The sequence below is a fragment of the Ptychodera flava genome, chromosome 3 (assembly GCF_041260155.1).
Source record: "Ptychodera flava strain L36383 chromosome 3, AS_Pfla_20210202, whole genome shotgun sequence".
NCBI lineage: Eukaryota > Metazoa > Hemichordata > Enteropneusta > Ptychoderidae > Ptychodera > Ptychodera flava.
This window is the reverse complement of record NC_091930.1, coordinates 39,547,473-39,572,747: the sequence shown is the minus strand read 5'-3', so window position 1 is coordinate 39,572,747 and position 25,275 is coordinate 39,547,473. Positions and strand designations below refer to the sequence as shown.

Below are 25,275 nucleotides of genomic sequence, written 5' to 3'. Positions count from 1 at the left end.
ATGTTTATGGAACATAGTTCACTGAAGTCAGATAGCAGTTTACCAACCTGATTAACATTCTGAATTTTGTTAAAACTGATATCTAAATATTTAAGTGTTTTGAAACATTTAAAAGGAGAGTATGCAATGGCAACTGTAAGTTGTTGTGACTTAAGTCAAGTCTCTGTAACTTTGTGAGGTGTTTTAGGGGAAATTCTCCTTGTGCCATATTGTGTGAAAGATTCACACTGATCAAAGTACATGGCAAGACTGTAATAATATGACATATTGTTTCACTATCCAACTGATTATTACTCAAATTAAGTTCTGTCAATGCATTGAGATGATTAAGACTAGTGGTGAGGTTTAGAGCATTTGTCATATAACATTCTGTCATGACTAACTTGGTCAAGTTTGTCAACATGATTAAACTCACACAAATTCCAGAACATTTCTCTTCTGATAACCCAGACACACTCACCTCTGTAACTTGCACCAAATTATAATAGATAGAACTACTCTCAACATCACTAAGTTGTAAGTTATCTTGTTCTAAATTGATTGATACAGTTGACATTTGATCAATGATATGAGGCATTAGACTAAAGTTATGACTTACATTAATTTTTGGCATGTGTTGTTTTTAACATCGTTCAACAAATTATTGATACCAATATCGCTGAACTTATTTGAGCCCAGATCAATGAACTGAAGGTCATTAAAGCTTGACATGGTATTGCCAACATTAGCAACATTGTCAATGCTGTTAGAACTGAAATCCAAATACCTTACTTTTGTTGGTATATTTGTTAATATGTCATGTAGTGATAGCTTCACCTTATTATGACTCAGATCAAGGTGTGTTAACTGTGATAGATACTTAACACTCTGGCCAATATCTGTTATTTGGTTATGACTCAGATTTAATTTTTGTATAGAGGATGGTAGGGAGAGATTCAGGTAAGTGTCAAGATCATTATTGCTCAAGTCCAACTGCTTCAATTGTGTCAAATGCTCCAAGGGCTCTTCCATTCCTTCCAAATTGTTATGGCTGATGTTAAGTGCAGTGAGTGACGTTGAAACAGTTCTCAAAATGCTTTGTATATCAGCTGATGTGAGTTTATTGTAACTCACATCTAACTCTTCAAGGTTTGTCAAATTCTTCAGTTTTGTGAAGCTCTCTTCATGAAGATTATTGTGACTCAGATTTAAATGGGTCACTGTCTTGGGTATGTACCAGAAAATAAGATCAGAAGAGATAAGGTTGTTGTTACTCAGATTAAGATGCTTTAAATTTTTGAAATGCTTCAAATTTTCAAGCAAAAGACCTGACATGTTGGTAGCACTAAGATCCAAATCTGTTACTTCTTGAGAAATATGTTGCAGTAAAATTTTCATATCAGCTCTACTAACAATACAATGACTCAGATTTACCTTATTTAGCTCTTTCAAATATTCCAGTCTCTCTTTCAGTAGTAAAACTGTCTGTTCGTTTAACTCAATACCACTCAGATCAATACTTACAATGTTACAGAGTACAGATAAATTTTGACAAAACTTTGACAAATGATCACTGTAGATTAATTTTGTGCAATCTATGTGTCTCACATTTTCTAATCTTGTTATAACACTTGCAACATCATCCAGTGATTTAAGAGTTAGATCACCAACATCTTGCAGCTGTGCTGTAGAGGTACACAATGGTAGTATTTCAAGTAAACCATCTGCAATATTATCATCATCTACCCGTACATCTATTTCATCTTTTATAGGCAGCAATACTGTACATCCTAAACTACCAATATTGTTTCTGCTCAGGTCTAAACTACTAAGACATGGCATTGCATTCAATGCCTGTAACAGTAATTGGCTATGCTCCCAGGACAACTCATTTTCAGCTAAACATAACGTGTTGATATTTACACAGACAGTTTCTTCAGACAAACAGACTAGAAACTGCTCACAAAGTTCTTTTCCCAACCCTATTAGGCTTAGTTTCTCTAAGTGCGGCATACATGACAATGCTTTCATGAACATTTTCATGGCACAAGTATATATCTCTTCTTGTATGCTCACACTACTTGAAATGGTTAATGATGAAACTCCTGGTTGCAGAGTTGTATCACTGCCAGATTCGGATATTGCATTTTTATATAGCAGTGGTAGAACTCTCAACAATTTGGCAATCACATTGAAATCATGGCAATTATTTATTCTCACAGTACACCTGTCAACAGTGAAAGGATCTGACATGATATTTGCTAGACATTCTTTGAAATCACTAGAGAGGGAAGATTCATCATTCTCTGTGTATAGTTTAATGTCTTTGACCAAAGAAGTGTTCTGTAAAAGAACAGACAGAGCGTGTATACTTTGATTGGAGATCCCTGTACATGTTGACAGATCTAATGTATGGTTCTGACCTATCAATTTCTCAATGTCTCTTGCAAAAACAGAAGGCATCTCTGATTCAAATAAACAAGAGCCAATGAACTCTAAGCTGTCAATATTAACAGAAGTTTGCATTAATCTGTATGTTGCAAGTTCATTGAGGAAACATGATGCTTTGTCACCCAAAATTCCTGAGATATAAGGAAAACAATATGGCAGGTATGTTTGCCAAGTTTTCATTCTTTCTTCCCTGAGTAACACTGGAATATTATGGGGTGACAGTGCAATGGTATTACTAACATATACTGCTGTCATATAACTATATACATACTTGCTTTGAAAAGAGTATAAATCTTCAGACTTTGTCAGCAAACCAAACAAGTGTGATTCTAGATTTGAAATACTTTCACCAATCCATGATGGATTCAATTTACCAACATTTTCCTCGGTGATGTGCTCATACAAACACTTTCCTATATCATTAAACCTAGCCTTTACAAGTTCTCTAAGGTTCTCAACTTCAATATTATTTTCTTTACAATACATCTCTGCATGGTGTACGACAGCATACTCAGTTGCCATGGTTACTGTGGCAGGTAAAGTATTTGAATTCTCAATCCAAAAGGATACCATGGCTGGGAAGAAAAACTCCTCCTGTGTCAAAATGTCTAGCACAGGATCAGACCTTGACTGTTCAATTAGAGTACTTGCTAGGTCAATGTCGTCCACTTGGCTCATCACATACTCTTCCCATTTATCACACCATATCATATCTGTGAAAAGGGGATAGATTATAGAAAAGAAAACACATTTACTAGTTTACGTATATATTTGTTGCTAAAACCATGACCTGGCCAATGATACATATAATAGTTTGTACAGTTATTCACTGAAAAAAGAGCATTAATATTGGAATTGAATACGATACTTATCTTTAATTCAACCCCTGTGGGTATAGATGAGGAGAAGATAGGGCTTTAATTATGTCAGTGAAAGTAGTCTTCAAAAAGAGATAGAGTATCATACCAAGCATTCTCTGCCTCAGTTCATGCTTAGCTGTCTGTGTGCATAATGTTTTTGCTAAAACCATAATTTTGCAAAAAGAAACTTTAACGATTTTGCACAGTTTTGGAAGGGAAAGATCGTTGTGTAAATATACTGTTATGTCTTTAATACACTCGCTGATTATACAAGTAGAACTATAAGACAGCACTACACATTGGTCATAGGAATGACATGAACATATTAACAACACGATCAGATATTCTCTGAAAATGTGAAAAATAGCTTACCAAGCATCATATTCTGCCTCAGATCTGTATACGCATTCTCATCAGCATCCATTCTGATTTTCACTGTTAATCCAGCCTTTGCAGCTTCGAGTTTTATATCAGGTGATATAAGGAAACAGGTTAGAGCTCTCTCTACTGTACCGTCTCTATATTTCTGCCAAAAATAATCTACATCATCTACTGTTAGAAAGCTAAGAACAAAAAGAAGGCAGCCAAAGGCAACTTTCTCCATTAAACTTTTGTTCTCCTTAAACAATGAATCCAACTTCTCTATCATGACTGGATCTGCACCTTCCATTATTAGTTTCCCAACCTTTTCCAAATGTTCTTCTGCTATTTTCTGGAGTTTCTTTCTTGCTCTGTGCTGTAGTTTCAATTCTTTTAATTGCATTTTTCCTGTTTCACATCGTTCATCCTCTCTTTCTTTTACATCTATCACCACTCTTGTCTTAACTTGCAAAGCTGGAATGCAAAAGTTGAAAAATGTAGTCAATTACAACAATTCAAAGCATATCCTTAATTAATAAAAATGCATCCATGTATTTGATTCGCCGGCCCCAAAAAGAGATGTGACCGTTTTCATTTTAATAAAATTGTTAAAGTACAATGTACCAGACTGAAGTCCTTATTATCATTGGCAGACAGCTTTTCATGTACATCATTAAAAATATTATCAATGGTTATCTGGAAAGAATTAAGGGGAGGGGACAAATTGAAGTTGTTTACATGAGTATGCTATGTTTCTTCACAAATACCGATACGAAAGTAAAATGACATAATCTAGTATCTCTTTATACATGGAAGTGAACCATGAATGTGGGTCGGATATTTATACATATTTGCTATCATCGGCAACCATGTTACAAATATTATGCACATATGCACACATAATCCAGTGTTTCATCTAGGCTGCGCAATTGCGCGATTCCCCGTCTCTGGTGTGCTGCGCGCCGCCAATCACAGGTAGAGGGGGCGACCCATTGCGCACTGCACTGAGCTGGCTGGAATGGAGTGTCACACTTCGATGTATTTGACCCGTTATCGACACCTGTTAACAATGCGGCAACAGGCATTGTATAATGTTGCAAGAACAGTTACATGGAAGGGACTAATTTTAGTTCGATTTTGATACTTTTTGAACTGCTTCAATAAATTGCTGTTGAAACAATACCACGCGTAAATTTCCGTACGCTGATCAAGTTTTGCATATGAAAGCCTGTCAGCAAGTTGAGAATTACGTTCACAAAAGTTCATTGTCCTAGCCCAATAAGGTTTCTGTGTCACATTATCTCTGTACGATTGAGAACAGGAGACAAACTGAAGTTTTTATGCATCGTATGGATGTCCATAACACTCTGAAAATAATTCTGATAGCAAAATTGACACGAAATTTGGACTTTACCGACACAGAAACGTGTTCAGTGCAGACTGCATGCAATGAAAGTCACAAGCATGAAGCAAGCTGTGGTGTCAATGGGTCCGGTTTTTGAATTCAGTGAACAGACACCGACTTATTTTTAGGGGCAAATAAACCCTTAAGTTAACTGTTGGTGACAACCAACCTTTCTGTTTGTTATTTTCCTGTTCTAAAATGACTGACAAAAAAGCAACTGGAGTGAATCTGACATAGAGAAACTCCGCAATCAAAATACGGCAGACTAAGGTCCGACCCTCTAAGTTGTTCGTTTTAACTCTACTGAGTCTGCGCACAAAAACTACAAGACTAGCTAGGTCACTAGAAAAATACAGCTAGCTTGTTTGTATAGGGCAATGTTGATCCAAACTTACAGTAGTGAGGGATGATATAAGCACAGTAAAAACGTGACAAACAAGTACATTTTTTTTTTCAGAAGCTACAAAACATTCCTTTATAACTACAAAAGAGTTTTTTCTTGCTTTTTGTAGTGCAGACAGTTCAGGGAAAAATGAAAAAAATCCCTTGAAAGTATACAGTGCGAATGGCTAACTATTGTTAATTTTTATGTTTGAATGTACATTAAGCCGTAAGAAAGCAAACATACCGAATATGTACGAACAAACATACAGAATATTTTAGCATACAGAATATGCTACAATTTTTTAGGAATAGTAATGCTTATGAATATTAATGAGCTGCCAGCCACTCTTGGAAGCCCTATACATTCACAACAGTGAGGCGCAAATTTGTTGACTTTTGAAAAAACTTATAGAGGATGGTATTTGCAGCCAGCAGCTTGGATTATGTAAGCAAGTTATTTATGGCTTGTAGTATGTATAACACAAGTAACATCACTGCAACATTAAAACTTCCGTATAAAGATGTCATTATATGTTTCAGTTAAATCCCCCTCAAAATTTTAAAATCCCCCTCAAAAATTCCAGTAGAGGGGGACCAATCCCCCCCCAACCCCCCCCCCCCCGGTGTAGCATCCTAGATGAAACACTGATAATCTCATTTATCCGTCCATTTATCTATTTATATTTCTATGTACCGGTATATTACAGTTTCAATTATTGTTTAAAGTGTAAACTGGAATTTGTCGTGTTTATTTTCAAAACAAATACTGTTGAGGACAAAACTCAGCAGAATCATTATATTGCTCTCGTGTTATGGGAAGTGTCTATTTAAAATTTCTTTGTGTAACGTATTGATATATGCATTTGGTCTTTCTACCATCAATAAGTGTTGTTAGAACGACTAATAATATAAAATGCTTGCTTGTACAATGTGCTGCTAAGGATAGACTGACTCCTTTGACCCTGATGTCACTATACTTACATTGACGTCCAAACCTCTTTCTTTTCACAGTGTTACCATGCAATCCCTTTCGGTACTTTTTCTTGAAATCCGAAATTACATTGAATTTCGCTGAGTTTTTGACAGTCTTCTTCTTATCTAGAGAGAAAAAAGAACTTTACTGAAAACTGGCTGTGATTGTGTCTAGGTTGCTTGTTGCATATGACATCAATAAATATTGAGTTTCTCACTCAAAAAGAAATTATTTTATGATTGCTCAATTGGCCTTTCCATTGAATATTCTTAGGCTTTTATGACCAGTATCATGACATGTTTATTTGCACATTGGCAATAATTTTGAATTAACTTTAAAAAACAGACAAAATTTCATTCTGTAAGTTGTCTTCAACTGAACTGAGTGAATTGTGGCTAGTGTTGAATGATAGATGTAAATACAATGTATCAAGGTGGAACTGCTACAAAAATTACTAAGTTGCATTCTGACTTTCAATATAGAAAACAGTGCTTTTTTAAACATACCTTGGCTATCCACAGGTGAAAGGCAATGGAAATGTAGCAAGAATTTATATCTGACCATAATCAAATCTGTATTCCACAGAAAAACAGCATGACCTTGTAACATAAGAATTTTAGATAAACTAATTCCTTTGTTTGAGTATAGATATTTAATTACTAATCAGTATTTAAGAAATCACTCACACATATAAGCATAGGGGCAGATATACATACATACATACATACATAAATACAGCAAGCAGAACAACATCAGCTCCATGTGAAAAATATGAGCTGATGTTGACGTCATCCTGTCGTCCACATTATGGAGGATATAGCTAGTGTAGATATCGAAGACATGTCAGTACTCAACACATTTAGGCAGTTTTAGGATGATTTCATTAAACCAACATTCATTCATCAAAGCAGTTTCCATGCAGTCTGATTTCTTAATAGGACATTTAACACTGGAAATACCTCGATGAGCAGAAAAGCAGCAATTAGTGCTGTGGCCTAAACCTAGTACATGTATCTTTGACAACACAAATCATTGAAGCTTGAAGTCAGTATTTCTTTTGGGAATGGCGTGAGAGCATCAACTTCATCAAGCTGGCTGAAATTGCATGTGAGAAGTATTTCAAAAAAGACACACTACTTACCGACAGTGTGTTTTTGCTGGAATTCTGTGACCCTCATTTTCAAAGGTTCTTTACCAATCTGTTCAAACAACTGAACAAGCAGACCTAAATTACTGACTTCTATATCACCACGATTGTTGAGGTGATGGAAGACATCACATGCACTTTTCAGCTTATCCATCTCTTGCTCCGCCACCTGGTTTCCTCGTAGTAGGTTCTTCATGTCATTTACATCACCCTCAGTCAAGCCCTTGGCAAGGTCTCGAAACAGGATGTTCAGTGGGCTGATTGTATTTACCTGTGGAGCCTCTGCCATAATGAAGAATAACCTAGATTTCCTGATGCTATTTACAATGTTACTGTAGTAAAAATCTTATCTTGGCAGGGCTCCACTTAGCAAATGCTATCTTTTGGTGAAGTTCATCGCATGCAGTAGATATCTTATCTTATCAAACAATTTGGAACATTGAACCTGAATAAACAAAAGAAATACACCACGTTCTGTTATATTTGTGTAATACAGGACAGCAGAAATTATTTTAATTTATTTCAAGTTTATTAATATATTATGAAAATTGACGGCCGACATACACTTGATACGTCTACAATCATCACATTTACCTGTCAAAATATGCCTTTTGAAGTTTGATGTTGGTCAGGCATTGCTTAAAGGTCAGTATTTCTACACATAGAAATAGATCTGGGTTATAACATAAAGTCACTAAACGGAATATATTTTACCGAGATCATTAAACCCACAGCATGAGCAATATCTTAATTACATTTTTATTTATTTATTTATTTATTTATTTTATTTGGCTATCCTAAGCTACACGCTTTAATTCTTAGTAATAGGGCCTAGTTAACGTATTTTCCAGAGACTCTTTGAAATGCATACTGGACTGAAATGCTATAACAGAGATACTCTACTTCAATAAAAATATTACAACACTCCCGAGGGAGCAATAGGGAAATCTCTGTTATATATGAAAATTACTGTTTCATTTTAAAAGTCAGTGAAAGAAACTTACACATGTGGTGCATGTCAGAAGGAGGTGAAGGATGTAGAAGAAGAATGTAGCTATTAAAAGCCTAAACTAATCAGTCCCAATCGCTTCAAACTGCAGTGGCCATCAACCCGCCGTACATTCAATCAGAATAACACGTTTCTATGTAGCCCTGCGTACGAGTGTGTGTTGTGCGGCCAACACACAGCATCGTACGCAGGGCTAGCGAGAGAGTTGCCGACATCGACGGTTATTTACGAGAACTGAATGAAAGACTGGTATTTTTGGAAGCGATCGAGTAGCTGAGGTAGGCAGGGATACGACTTGGGCACAAGAACGCTGAATTTCGGCAGTAATTTGGCTTTTTACGTCAAGTCCCAAATGGATTTGAAGTAGGTGACCGGACGAGAGGCCCTCCTATTCCCTACAATGAGGCTGACACAAGTTTTCTGAGAGTGAATGCTCGAAATCGAAGGCATAAAGGGGGACCCAGGTAGTGATAAATTGTACAAATTCACCTTAAGTATGCAACAGTTGTGCACATTTATGTCTATGAACAAGGTAATGACGTGAAAATCTTGAAGTTTATGAACACATTTTGCCAACAAACGTCAGACGGGACGCCATCTTGGAAGTCGTCTACTCGCACACGAATGGTCACTATGAAAGATCGCGTGAACAGAAACACTTGCATTTCACAGTGAATGTTGTGAAGACTAGGAAGTCAAGATGAGTGCAAAAATTTCCTAAAAAGTTTTTTTTTTTCTTCCGAGAAACTGCTGACGAAATTTTTACTTTGAAACGGCTATGACTTTTGGCATCATTTTCCAGGAGGGAAGAAATGGCCATGCGGGCAAATTGTACCTTATATATTTTTCTACTTGTTTTGTGCTTTAAAATAGCTCAGCTATGCAGCGAAAATTAGCGCCCACGGTTCTTTTCAAAGCAGGAAGTAAAGTTCGCAATAGTGCCGTACTTGAACAACGTGCTTTTTCACCGGTGCGCACCTGTCTCTGACCAGAAACAATGGCTTGTATCCATGATACTGTAACACAAAGGTCAGCCTAAGGACAATCTTCCATTTTCTTTCACTGTGACTCATCAACCCATACAATATTCTCACAGAAATAATTTGGAAACTATCAATGCACCTTTCACGAGACTCATTATTGTACAGTTAGTCATCTTTGAGCCATTTTAACAATATTTGATCCGATTTTTGGTCATATTGTCTCATTATTCCTCATTACAATATTCCCAGGGAAAGAATTTGGAAACTTAGATTTTCCAGAGGCTGCCAAATTGTGATTATGCTAATTAGCCAATTATTTTTGCAGATTTGGACTTTGTACCAACACTTTCAACAGGTGCCATCAAGATTTTGGCAAAAAAAATCAGTTTTTAAAATCGTCCGGTCACCCTATTTGAAGTCACCGACCCTACGTACGGTCTTTGCAGGGCCGTGGTGTGTGGGGCGATTAGCTGTAGCGGAACACACAGCATGCATCGTACGCAGGGCTAGTTTCTATGTAGCTTAGAGTTACTAGTGACGTTGTGCCAACAGAAACTAACTATAAGTATGAGAGGTTGAAGACAATTACAAGGAAATATCATGCGAGAACTTACAATAGTAGATCGCCTCTACCACGTATCACCATTTTCGACGCAAGTACCCCTGGGTATATCCTCGGCCTCAACTATTTTCTTTGCTAGAAGAAATTTCTACGGTAATTCTTCAACTGATCCCTTAAATTTGTATTAGGTGTTTTGTATAAGCCATAAGTTGTTAGTATTTCTCTGGTGATCAAAATGAGAGCTCGCACTATTTGTGGTCAGATACAAGTCCGTTGAAGTCCGGCCGGTACGTTACTTATATTTTGTCCCCATATGAACCCATTGACCTCGTTTTTTACATGAAACGAAGTCACGTGACCAATGTTCTGTTTACCTATTAAACATACCAAAAACAGCAGACCAACTTTTTTGCACACATGTAAAGATAAGAACACTATTCGACGGCGTGATTACCCCAATCAGATCGACATACCAAATGCAATGGCTTGTCAAATAGCGTACGCGCGCACACAGGCTATTCTATCGGCATGGCCACAGCGAACAGCAGTTCGGTTGACTGTGCAATGACCTACTATAAGCTTACCGATCTAAACTAATAACGCAATTAGGGACGCACCAAGTATTGGGGATTGCACAAAAGTCCGTCCCCAGGGGTAGGAATGGGGGTAGGAGTGTCTTGGTCTCAGCACAAGGTTCTCCTTGCTATGGTTTATTTTATTTTAATACATTTGACCATGATATGTACTGCTAATAAAGATTTACACTACCAACCTTTCTTTGCAGCACTGGTGTCTTTTTCCTATGATAGCACTGGTTTTGTAAGCGGCCGTGGATAATTAAAACACGCGCACGGTAAACGCAACTTCTGTGTTTAAGGCCAGTACGACACCGGCGCTACACCAGCATTCTTTTGACATACATATGAATCATAACGTAACAATCATTTTGGATACACTGTTTCATTTCTTTCTATTGGCTGCGTCATTGTTGTATTGGCACTGAACAGAGATACATTTTAGAGGGGGTATGCGGGGCGGGGGGCGGTCAGTAGTGTATGCATGATTTCATAGCGACGTAATCACCCATTGTTGGATGAAAATACAGAATGAGGCTTGGTTAGATTTTCGCACTTCCAAACTTTCGTTTAGGGGAGTGGGTTAATTTTGAAAATACCCCATAATTTTGAAAGTACCCCTCACAGGGGTTGAGGACAAACTTTTTTCTTTTTTTTAATCATTTTTATCAACGGTCGTTAACCCACTTAGAGGATGAGGTAATATAACCCCCAATGGAGCAATGAAAAGTAAAGTGCCTCCGACAGTGAGTCCATTACTCTGGACCTACCGGGTCTTGAACCGGGTCTCGAACCCACCATCCTCTGATAGTGAGCCCGTTGCCCTAAACACAGGTCAACGGTGCTCTAATCGTTTACCGTGCTCATGTTATAATTATCCACAGCCCCTAACAATATCTTTTTCTCCTTCGCCGTGCCACCTATTCGTCGTTGGCAATCTTACGCGAAGTTTTGTCACTACTGTGTTACGTCTACCGGATTATCACCGGATTAACTTTGACAAAGTTTAAAAACGCATGCGGTGCGTTCGATGTTGCAAGAGAGATACACTTATAGCCAGGGATGGGCCTGCAAATTCTTCTTGCACCTGAAACAGAATTATTGAACCCACTTTCTACACAACAACAATAAATCATGTGATAATAAAGTGATGCAATTGACAATATTGATTTGTATAAAATCTCAAGCGGCGTCTCACGTTGAGATAGATCCGTGTATTACATGCTCATGGGGAAAATTATCTCTTTATAATCACCGACGTCGCCTGTCGTGCGGGAAATAGTTTCTAACTAAAAATTCAATGAGTCCCAGGTACTTGTCTTTAACTTCTTCAGTATCCAAGTATCCAAACTGATAATCGGTCAACAGACCTGTGACGTGCATGAGGTCAAAACGGGTGGTAATAGATCAGCACTTAGCCACTGTAAGGAGTAAATTATTTAACACCAGGGCTTTCATTAACAGCCGTCAACGACAACGGAGGATCGTCGGTTGAAAACATATATCGATATCACTTCTGTCACCCTTATTATCGGCGTTTACATAGAAAACGGAACGATTGCCGGTTTAAATCAAACATTGATCCTCCTTTTATACTCTTTATGATCGGCTTTTACACAGAATTTAAGTTACATGTGAAAATGTGATCTACACTTCGATTAAGGATGAATCTATACCGCGAACTTGCCTCGCTAACTTACTTCCGCATCATACGAAAGCTTCACTCAAGAGTCAGATAATGCTATGATCTAATTGTCCAATCAAGTCGATTGACATTGATGCGTCGCGTCATCTGATTGGTTTTTGTCCACTATCGTCAAATGTGATTCGTATATTGTGTACTACTGGTTCGCCTTATACCATTTCAAGCGGCCGGCGACGACTTTGTTTGATTTATGGGGGTCGGGAGGAAAGAAAAGAGGTAATTTTTAATTGTTTCAAATTTCTTGAAAGTCAAGAATTTATGCCACGATAAGGATTTACAATGGAGTACGGACGTTTACCTAGTTGCAATCTCGGATTTACGAAGTCAACTGAATGAACCGTATAATGCCATGAGGCTAGTATATGGTGGAGAACGTATGTAGTCATTTCTGGCGATTGAGCAGCGAGAGAAACGATCAGTCACCAAGGGTAAAGCAAATTTGCCAAATGGTATTTTATCTTGAAAAGTGAGTCGAACGAGTCATAAAATACTCATATTTTTAACGTTCAATACCAGGTTGAAAAAATGTTGGACTTTTTCCCGTTTCTAATTTGTTTCATGCCGTACTCATATGTGACTGTGGCTGTACAGTCTCCACTTTCAAGCGTGGCCTCAGCGTCTCCGACTCTAAGTTTGGTTCAACAAATTTTACTCCGGTGTTGTTGTATACTATACTGATCACATTTCATATTATTTTTATAAAGGGAAAGCGGCACCACACATCGCCTATACTATTTGTGTCGTTCTCTGTGTTTTATGTGTGGCTCTTGATACGTAGCCGTAACTTGGCTGTCAAATGACAGACTGATCCTTTGACGCTATATTTCGAAACCAGTGTGCGGTCTCTTCCTCAGTCACTTTTTAGCTCCGCTGTCAGCGACTTCAGTTTCTTCAAATCGTGGTGAAATTTACATATATGTATTTTCGAGGCAATTTTTGCCGTTTTTGGTCAAAAAATCATTAAAAAATCTTCTTCTTCAAAACTACCGGTCAGATAGCTTTGATATTTGGTACATAGGTCCCTAGGGATGATCTCTTTCAGATTTGTTCAAATTGTGCAGAAATATGCAAATTTGCATTTTTAAGACAATTTTTGCCATTTTTGGTCAAAAAATGTGTTTCTTAAAAAAAAAAGTACTGGTCTGATAGCTTTGAAATTCCGTATACAGGTTTCAACAGATGAACTAAATAATATGTATTGAAGTTCTGATGAAATCTGTAATTTTGTATTTTTGGGGCAATTGTTGCTATTTTTGTCAAAAATTGTGTATTTCCAAAACTAGTCATCTGATGGCTTGAAATTTGGTATATAGGTTCCTAATTATGTTGAAATCTGCAATTTTGTATTTTGGGGGCAATTTTGCCATTTTTGGTCAAAAAATGTTTCTCAAAAAGTACTGGTCTGATAGCTTTGAAATTTGGTATACGGGGTCCTACAAATGAACTAAGAAATATATGGAATTTCTGATGAAATCTGTAATTTTGTATTTTTGGGGCGATTTTTGCCATTTTTAGTCAAAAATGTGTATTTCCAAAACTACTTGTCTGATAGCTTCGAAATTTGGTGTACAGGTTCCTACAGATGATCTTTATTGAAATTATGATGAAATCTGCAATTTTGTATTTTTGGGACAATTTTTGCCGTTTGGCAAAAAATATTGTTTATCAAAAACTTCAAGTCGATAGCTTTGATATTGGTATTCAGGTTTCAAGGGATTATATTAAATGAGCTTATGATATTGAAATTATGGTGAAATCTGCAATTTTTAATTTTTGGGGGCAATTTTTGCCATTTTTGGTCAGAAGATTTCATTCTCAAAAATTACTCGTCAGATAGCTTTGAATGACATGTTCTATAGAGATGATCAAATTATTATAAAATCTTCAATCGTGTATTTTTGCAGCTATTTTAGCCACTTTTTCTGGCCACTGCATTGAGCTATCAAAGATTTCCACTTTCTCCATCAACATGTGTCAAAATAGTTTTTCTCTACATAAACACAGCGGAGCTAAATCGGCCGTTAGGTTGCTTGTTGGTACTTGCTCTTCTTGGATTTTTGTTTCACTGTTTGTGTTTTAATGATTTACACAAAAATAGCTATCAAACTTGATAAAATGCTGAATAAATTCTGCTCCTAAAATGCATAGAAAAGAATCGGGAAAGCCACAAAACAGCTGTAAAGAAGCCATAAAATCTCAAAATTTTCTAGGGGGAGACCCTAAAAACCCCCTTCGAGAGGGGGGACATCCCACCTCGAGCTCTCCCCCTTACCGATGACCTTCGGTCATCGGCCGCAGCGACCTTCACTCACTGCCATAACTAGCCTCCTGATAAATGTTTTAAGCCTGTTGATAAAAAAACTTAATGAAAGCCCTGTAACACTGTGGGAAGTAAGACATGAGAGAGTAACATATACTCTACTTTTGTCGGCTAAAATCTCGCGGACAGAAATTTAGTATACACCACTTTTGGATTATACCCATGATAAACACACTGCCTATGAAGTAGCTCGATTTAGTAAATTCTCCATCAGCTTCAAAACGTAGTGCACATAGTCAGCAACCGAAAACGTCACAGTCTAATCTCCATTCTTACAAGAGTGGATCAATAACCGAGCTAAGTTGTTCAACTTTAGTGGCAGTGACCCCTTAACACGCCGCATACACTGTAAAAATAGCGGACGCTAGACGCGTCTTTACGCGTTCAAAATGTACATGTCGGTGTTCAAATTTGAACGGCTAGTGTTCACATTGTTAACACTAGTGTTCATATTATTAACAATGATGTTCTAAGCCTGAACACGATGTGTTAACAACCATCTCCTTCAAGTGTTCAAAAACTCAGCATCACAGAAATTTTACAATACTCTGAAACAGTTAACAATCTTTTGTGTTTTTTACTTTACAATGGCTATATTAACTTTACTACTGCCTCGCTGTCCGGCATACGTACACGGATTTTGGTATGACAAATTTCACACTAAGTGAAAAATATTTCCGCTCTACAATTGCTGAAAGCATGTTTTTTCTAAAAAAGGAAGTATAAAAAATAATTTTACACGTTTATTTCGGGTTGAAATTTTAAAAATTTGAAAAGACAATCAGAAAACCACCATGAACGTTTAAATTTTAACATCGGCGTGCAAGAGGCGTTCTACTTCTAAACACTTGGTGTTCAAGTTTGGTGCCTTTTCCTATCCCATGATGCATCAAAACGGAAGTTGCGACATTTTTCTTGTAAGCGCATGCTGAAGTCGTGATCGTGCGGAAACAAGACCAGAAAGGGTAAGTTTTCTCTCCAAAATAGTAAAAGGTTTTAGATTTTGAAGCATCTGTATTATTATCCTTTGAAATTAATTGTATTGTACTTTGAAATAGCTTAACTACGTGAAGAAACCTTTTTTTCTTTAAGTAGATGGTATACCAACAACTAGCTGTGAATACGCAGTGGTACTTTTGGCCATGGCGTATCGATCGATCTCTCTCGGGTCAAGGGTCATCGGAACACACTGTAGCGATAACCCTTGACCTGAGCGCGATCGATACGCCTTGCATAGTACCGCTGCGTAATCACAGCTAACACATGTCTTTTAGTAGAGACAATCGCATGTAAAACATCAATTAAACATCGTAGATTATACAATGTATTGTTTCAGCATATGAGAGTTTGGCTTTTTTATTTTAATCAGTTGATGACAAGAATAAGCAAATATTTTGTAACAGTATTGAAAAGAGGCTCCCCTTTTCCTTAACCTAATCAGCCCCTTGTCTTTCATAGAAAGTATCATCTCGCCATATTACCTATTGTTGCATTATTTTCAGGATATAAAACAATGGACTTAACTGAAAATCGAAGAGTTGTTACAGAAGAGGTAGCTGTCTGGAACCAAGCTTGAAAACCCCAATTCATCTCTAATGTCGATTTAAGCTTTCAAGGGTCAGTAACTGAATTTTGATAAGTTTCTGTATTTGTATTCTTAATTAATCTAAGCTTTGGTAGCATGCTATGATCAACTATATGTTGCCGGAGAATAAGCTTTCACAGACGTGTAGTCTCCCTTATCAGATGCAAGGATGGAATGAAAATTCAGAGTAAAAATGTCCACTCTGAATTACTGAATTTTCTTAAATTTCACTCTGAATTTTCTGTCACTTTCTGCTTCAATTTTTCATTCCCCCTTGCATCTGATGAAGGAGACTTCACGTTTTTGAAAGCTTATGCCCCTGTAACATTTAGTTGATCATAGCCTGCTATCAAACCTAAGATTATTTTGTATTGTAGCTCAACGCGTTTCTTGTTCTTAGCAACTGGTTTTTAGCTTTGCTGTCAGCTAAATAAGTGGATGTGTAGCATTGTACTCAAATTTGTACATAACAAGGTTTTTCTTCAAAACAGCCTGTACGAATCCTTTAATATTGGATTACAGGTTTCCAGGGATTACCCTAATCAGATATGTTTAAATTATGATGAAATATGCAAATTTGTGTTTTTGAGGCTGATTTTGCTATTTGTTTGGTAAAATCTTCTTCTCTTTTCCTGACGTCTTCAATATTTGGTAAACATGTCCCTAATAATGACCTTAGTCAAATTTGTGCTAATTGTGATGAAATATTCAAATTTTTATATTTCATGGCAATTTTTGTCATTTTTGGTCAAAAAATCTTTAAAAAATCTTCTTCAAACTGCTAATTTAACAGCTTTGATATTTAGGACATAGATCTCTACTGATAGCCTTTTTCAGATTGTTCAAATTATGCAGAAATTTGCAACTTTGTATTTTTAAGACATTAAAAACATTTCAGATATTTTTAAGATATTAGGGATTACCAGAAAAGTAGATTTTGCAATGTCACCAATTTATTTCAGGGTTTATTTAAAGATATTACAAACAACAAACCTTTTTGTTTATGAAGGACTTCGTTGGACAAGGAAATAGGTTTTATCCTGCCAAGGACCCACTTTCCCCACTTTCTGCATGTTGTGCCTTACTGTGACACTTTGACAACTTGACATGTTTTGTTTACTTTAATGTGGACAACTATATACCATGTGCACTTGAGAAGCCTTGACTAACTTTTTTTCTTCAAAATTTACAATTGTCTACACAAGAGGAAATGTCTTTAAGAAGCCATCTTACAATAATGGAGTATGCATTCCATACATATACGTGTTTTCAACACAATAAGTAAGCCAAATTGTGAGCTTTTTCAGATGAGTTTTGTACGCTTTAAACAAGTATGAACATAAAACAATATTTAAGTAAAACCAGTTTTTCATTACTTTGTTCATATTTGTTAAAACGATCTACAGTGTTCATGGGGATTTTTTATTGCTTATGTTTTTGATAGGAGGGTGTTAACACCGTTGGTAGTTTCCTCTGACAACTTTACATACTTATTTGCCCATTTTACAGTAAATTATTGTATTTTACCGTATAAATGTTTTGTGCATTTTTAGAATAAAATAATTTTACTGAATATCAGTGGTCTGTAATGTTATTTCAAGGCTTGAACACCCCCTGAACGCCCAAATTAAAGGTGTTCAACAAGCGCACATCATGTGTTCTAGCCTTTAACACACTTATCGTTGAACGGCGTCCATGCGTTCAAAAAATGTTACAGCCCTTTGAACGCGTAAATGCGTTCAATTTTTTGAACACATTTCATGTGCAACGAGTGTTCTGATATGGAACACCATGGTGTTCAATATAATGTCTGATGAACACGTAGCGTTCAAAATCTGCACACGTGTGTTCAAAAATTGAACGTTGGTTGAACACGTAGTGTTAAATTTCTGAACGTCTAGACGCGTTCAAAAAGTGTTACAAAAAGGCGTTTAATTGGTGTTCTATCCTTTAACACTTAACTTTACAGTGTAGTTATGAAGCATTCAGACATACATATGCGGTAACTTACTTCGCTTACAAATTTTGTCGATGCAAATAATTCATCGCTTAATCGATGTTTATGACTTGCAAGAAACAGACACTTGTCTTTTTTCCCATTTTTTGCGGTGTAAATGTTGATCTTTCAGTCTGTAAATATAAACCTGTGTTGACTCCAACATAATTGATATCGTCTAAGTTTCTCTTTTTCCACTTTGCAGTAGTACGTGTGGTCGCCACCTATAATAGCTTAGCACGGTCAGTCTGTTCCGTACTACTTTCATAGAATCATAGTTCACAGTCTTTGTGATGACAAGTCCACACCGGCCTATCCTGTCAATTTGTTCACAGCTGCAGCGTTTATCGATGATTTTATTGCACGGTTAAATGTTGAGTGTATTTGACTTGTCAGATGTACCTGATATGAGGTGCAAACTACGCAGTACATCTGGCAGTACATCTGGCAGTAGAATATACCCGATTCAGTGCAAATGTTAACATACAGAAGGTGATGAAAGTGTTTTCATGATAGCAATGAAACGCACAGAAAGTATACTGTAAAAAATAATCTTTGAAAATACTTGACTCAAAAATACTTTCCTCGAAATTTAGAGTCATTCACATGAGTAATTCTCAATACATCTTTAAGGAATTGTTATTTCTTACGATACCAACGTTCATTATTAAGCAATGAGAAATGCTATGAAAATGATGGTTGAATTGATTTAGAGAAAAATGAAAGACATTTCAATCGCCAAATTATGCAGTCATGTGTCAAGACCATCCGTAGTCATAATATACGAAACAACATATGAGGAACAACTTAAAATTATTGAACACGAGGGCAGATAACATGTGCATGATACCTTTAATGCAATCAACTATTGTAAAAACAAACATCCACAGCTTACAGAAATTGGCATCAATCCAACATCCATGAATATGGTCTAGTAGAACGTTTCCATGTACACTTTGTAATCCCAATATAACCGAGGAAAAGAAAATAGCAATGCCAAGTATTGAAAAATACATAGCTTTGGAGCTATCATCTGGATCGTTTTCGGAGTTAAATAGCTAGAAGACACTTCCTATCCCATGGGATTACTATATTAGTTTTCCTTTTGTGCTTAGTTATGATGTTGAGATCTTAAAAGTCATAACAATGGTTTACATGTTATATTATTTTGAAAGCGTGGTTTTGTTAATTTAAAATCTCAAATCTCAAATTAAGAATTGAAATAAAAATAATGTTAATTCCTTTTCACAGCATTTTCATACTCTCCTGACAATAATACAGTGCTAAGGTGTCAATAAAAGTCTTTAAAACACGGCGGAAACAAATTGCAACAGATTTTACTTTCCATTTCCTTTAATTTTGTTCAATGAAACTAAGGTGTTACGAAATAATGCAAAATTTGATGGACAACTGCTTGTCCCCAAAATGTACAAACTGGTCCCAAAAATAAATGGTAGTGGGACACAGTGTCCCCTGATCTAAAATTCCTGGCCGCAACACTGGTATTCATGGTAATCCCTGGCCAGCTGTCAATCTTTGGGGCTTTTGTCTTAGGCCTGCTCTGCATATGACGTCGTTGGACACGACCTGCCAATCACCCAGGTAGTCAATTAAACTATTAATTGATTGTTTACCGACCCAATTAACACTATCCAGCAGAATCATCATATTTTAATCGCGTGGCCCGGGTGGGCACAACGTAGGAACGCGTGTATCTCTATGTGTACGTTTCACTTGTACCATCGTGCGTTTGAAGTCCTCGTTTCACCTACAGTATTACCTTCAAGGTGACAGGCTTACTATTAATGTTCAGTATCATGGCACTGGGTTCTGCCCACGGTGAAAACCACCTGTTTTGCCTACTAATTACTGCCCATCGCTGCCGTCCTGAATGTAGCCTATCTATAGCTACAGTAATCAGTCAATATATAATAGCCCGCACCTTATACTTTTCCAAAAAAAATCAGTCTTATTGACCTCGCTTAAGAAAAAATTTGCCATTTAGGCCAATTTTTTCCTCAAAAAAATGGCCATTTTCAGGAAAAATTAAAAAACAAGTAATTTTCTATATATCTGATGTTGTACGAAAGTCCTTTCTATGTAACAGGTGGTCAATTAGACTGACTTTTTTGGAATCAGCACCAATTTTTACATAGGATGGGCTTCTCAAACCTTCCTTACCTAAAATTCTGATTAAAGCCACCTATCTCCTAGGGCCTACTCCTATTCAACCCCGATCTTACAAATTTTAACTCGCATCTGAACATCCATACTGCCCCTGCAGACAATGCTAAATTGTTTGGCAATAAACGACAAGATGACAATTTTTTCTATTAGTTGGAGATTTGTCACGAGTACTTTTAGCAGGCCGTCAACGTTCAATGCTGCACTAATTATGACGGAAAACCAGAAAAAACGGCCCCGCTCAGAGAACAGCCCCGAGACGGGGACGGCCACACCCCAAAAACGGCCTCACAATGAAGTTTGGCACCGCAACTTAACCCGCCTCACTACGAAATGAAAGCCTCCCTTCCGACTCTTGAAAACTTAGATTTTTATCCTACATTCGTCCTAACAATTATATTTTATGTGGGTGGCAAAGCGCGGAAAGACGCTAGATCAGTAAACCTAAGCGAGCTTTTGTATTTTGCGTAATCTCGATTGATTACTTTCTTGTCACCGACACAGACTCACCGTCCCTCCACCCACCGACGGTGACAGAATATAGTTACGTTTGTGCAGCTTCGGCTTCGCTATTTGCTATTACTGTGTTATTGAAATTTGTTTGCCGGGTACAAGCAGGCTTTGTCATCGCGACGATTCACGCGCTGTCGCGGGGCCGTTTTCACTTGTTTATGACGCATATCAATAGCGGGCACTTAGGTTTTGGCACGGTCCCTCCCGTGGTTTTGGTCAAGGTACTTTGCAATTTATTCGAAGTTTTACCCCAGAACTATAAAAAATAATTTCAGGGATAAAAACAGCAATATACCACCACCGCTACCACCAACAATAAATCATCATCATCATCAACAACATTAACAAAACGGTAGACATAAAAAGCCAAAAAATGGTGTTTGGATGCCGAAGATGGCTCTTGCATACCATATAAAACCACTGACAAACACTAATTGAAAAAAAGACAAGCAAATGTAAAGGACGGGCGCATGTGACGAGACAACGTATCGCATTTTTTTAAAGTGCACAATATCAACTTGCCTCGCACTTTCGGTCGTGTAAACACTTGGAGGGGCCATTGAACTATTCTCTTTTCTTCTACCATAGTCAGTTCTCGCTATACTGTCTATGATTCTAAAAATAAAGTCATCTGCCACTTTGAAATTTCTGTATACGCGGTTTGGCAAAACTCATCTCTTCAATCGAAAGTCGGGCGATTCCATGGTTCTTTGGGGCACTTAAGTGTACGTCGAGCTTAAGGAATGTGGTTACATTCGCGATGTTTTATTCGAAATTATTTCTTCTAGGGCAAATGCACATAATGTATGCTGTTGGAAATACTGCGTCGCTCATAAATAAGACAATAAACTCAATATGTGTGCATCTTTACTTTTATTGTCAAAGTACCACCGACACCCACAAAAAACAAAATGGTTCAGTCCAGGTATTTGCAACTCTGCCATCCGACTGGTCAACAAGAAATCAACCATAGGTGTCTTTTGGCACGCGTATACGCCAGTCACCTAGGCGACGGTAATCCGCACCACTATCACCATCGGGAAGGTACTCCTCCCCCTATAGCACTGGCGATCCCGCCCTCAAGGCACTGCGCCATTCGACTAAGCATCGTTATTATACTTTCCTGCATAAAACCAACAGCGGAGTTAGCCGGTCAAATCCTCTTGGCAGTTCCTGTCATGACGAGTAACAGTACACTTATAGCTTAAACTCATTCCGTTGACAATGCTTGACTAGCGTTGACAGCAGCAAACAGATAGTTGCATAAGGGGCTAATAATAGGTGAAGTACTTTGATTTGAAAGGATCATGTGACAGTCAATTCAAATACCCCTACCCGATTATTTCTCTCCATCGTGCAAACGCTGCAGCGTTTTCTGTCAAAATTTAGTTGTGTAAATATCGCGAAAGGGTTTGAGATTCAATAGACTATTTTCCGTCAATTTTCCGGCCGGTGACCCATCCATTGTATAACACTACAGATGGTTGATCAACTGGGTTCGCTTTCCGTATTTGAAAGATGCAGTAATACAAATCGAAATTATTGATTCAGAATGAAAAAAGCGCCCATGGAATATTAGTAGTAACTTCTCTCTCTCTCTCTCTCTCTCTCTTCTCTCTCTCTCTCTCTCTCTCTCTCTCTCTCTCTCTCTCTCTCTTAGTTTGCGACGGAATACGTATTCTGCTTTTCTTTCTATGGCTTTGTGATGGACCGATCAGTTCATAGGTGAATGCCCTCTGGCAACTTACAGCTTATATATATATATATATATATATATATATATATATATATATATATATATATATATATATATATATATATATATATATATATATATATATATATGTATATATTATATATATATATATATATATATATATATATATATATATATATATATATATATATAAATTACTCGTATGTGTGGCCTCTGTCTATATTAAATCAAACTGTAGATGTCATACAGGTTATCAAAGTCCTCTGTGTCTCATTATCCGAACTGATCAACAGCTCAACAGAGTGTTGACCTGGACCACTAAGTAGGGTTAACAACAATGTTTGTGCATAAGCCAGGTACCGGCAGAATCATTTGACGTTGCACGATTTAGAGAAGTGAGCCAATTCTAAATTGAAAACTTCACAAAAAATGAAAAGATATCCTGTAGCATATAGTTATGATATTCGTCATTATCGCAATGAATTCTATCAACCAACAGTATACATGTGTCAGATGTTCATGAGGAAAATTTATCACTTCACAATAATAGATTGCGCCTGTCAGGCGGAAAATGGTTTCGAACACAAAATACACTGAGTGCAGGTACTTAGTGTTCAAATTCTTTAGTATCCAAGTATCCATACTGATATCGGGTTAACACTAGGAATTAAGGCACGGAAGAGCAACATATACTTTACTTTCGTCGGCTAAAATCTCAGAAAAATAAAAAAATTGGATCATGCTCATGACAAGTACACAATATGAAGTAGCTCAGTTCAGTAAATTCTCGATCAGATTCGAACTCACAATGTAATACACCTATTCAACAAGCGAAGCCATCACAGGTCATCCGCTCGGCTAAATCTCCTCCCTCGCAAGAGTGGTTCAATAACCGAGCTACGTTGTTCAATTTTTTGAGACCGCGACCCCTCCACATCCTGTTTTGTCATCAAACACTCATATACACATATACGGTAACATACATCGCTCACAAATGTTACAAATGCAATGCATTCAAGCAATGACTTCAAATGAATTCATACCTTTCTTGAGAAAAACAAAATCAAAAGTTTACGTACATGCTACCTAGGGTTTAACGTCAAGTAGAATATTTCTATGGACATTTTGTAATCCCAAAATGACTAGGAAAAAGAACATATTATTGCCACACACTGAGAAATGCATATATTAACGCCTGTAATAACGATACTACACAGAATTAAATAATGCTGAAAGACGATTTCAATCATTTTGTGTTTTTATGGCTTAGGGATCTTACAAGTCATAGCAAGCCATTTGATATCATTTAAAACCATGTGATTTCTCTTGAGATGGTGTTTTAAAATCTCAAATGAAACTTAAAAGCAAACAAATATCATGTTTTTTTTTTACAGCATGTGCATGCCCTCCTGAGTGTAATCCAGTGTAGATGTCTCAACGAATTAGTCCGTGGGCTAGAGGGGGTCTACGTGCACCCTTCCCCCCACAGGATAACAAACCTGTATTTTTCAGAAGCCTTGGGATCCCTAGAATACGAAATGGAATTTTAACAGAAAAAATATAGGGATGGGATAGCTGTTATGGTCATGTTTTGAAGGGTACCCCAAAATCACGATTTCCAAGCCAAATGCATTTTCGTCAAATCTGTCTTCTTGTAAGTCATGTGCTGAGCTCATTTTTAACATAACCTCACTTGTTTGGTATCATTAGAAAGGGAATTTATTCTTCTTTAAGATGACATATTGCACTAAGCAATATCTTCTACAGTTTTTGTCAAATATAACCAAAACTTACCCCTTACCCCAAAATTTAACATTGCAAATTACAGTAAATCTCAAATTCTACCAATTTTTTAGCTAGGCATAATAAAAAATGCAATGCTTTGTCTGAAATCTGTTTTATTTGATACAGGAACATGTCAGAAATATGAAATAGACTTTTAACAGAAAAAATATTAGGACTCTACAACTGTAGCGGTCATATTTTGAAGGGTACCGCAAAATATCAGTGTTGCAGATTTGCATGCATTTTTTTTAAATCTGTCTCTTTTTAAGTCATCTGTTGAGCTTGTTTTTGAATATAACCTGGCTTGTTAGGTATCATTAGAAAGATAATTTACTAATCTTTAAAATGACATATTGTAACATGTAATATCTTGCATAGTTTTCATGAAATATGACCAAAACTTACCCCATACCCCAAAATTTACATTGAAAATTTCAGTCATACCTAAATCAACTTCTACCATTTTCTTTACCTAGACATATAAAATCAGGCATTTATTTGTATGAAATCTATTTCATTCGGTAATGGGTCATGTCAAAAATATAAAATAGACTTTTAACAGAAAAAAGATTGGAATTCTGTAGTTGTAACAGTCAGATTTTGAAGGGTACAGCAAAATCTCAGTATTCCTGACTTGCGTGCATTTTTGTTGAATCTATCGTCTTGTAAGTCATCTGCTGAGCTTCTTATAGAATATAATGTAAGTTGTTAGGTATCATTAGTAAGATTATTTACTAGTCTTTAAAATGACATATTGTAACATGCAATATCTTGTACAGATT

General features: G+C 36.8%; 1 protein-coding gene across 1 annotated transcript in view; it reads right to left on the bottom strand.

The window, feature by feature from the left end:
* Nucleotides 1–1,024: 1,024 nt before the first annotated feature.
* LOC139129296 (uncharacterized) overlaps nucleotides 1,025–25,275 on the bottom strand; it is a 413,410-nt gene continuing 389,159 nt past the window's right edge. The window contains exons 5-6 of the mRNA XM_070694934.1: nucleotides 1,588–3,143; nucleotides 1,025–1,030 (exon numbers count right to left, since the gene is read on the bottom strand). Coding sequence (XP_070551035.1) covers nucleotides 1,025–1,030; nucleotides 1,588–3,143 — 1,562 coding nt within the window. The remainder of the gene's footprint in view (nucleotides 1,031–1,587; nucleotides 3,144–25,275) is intronic.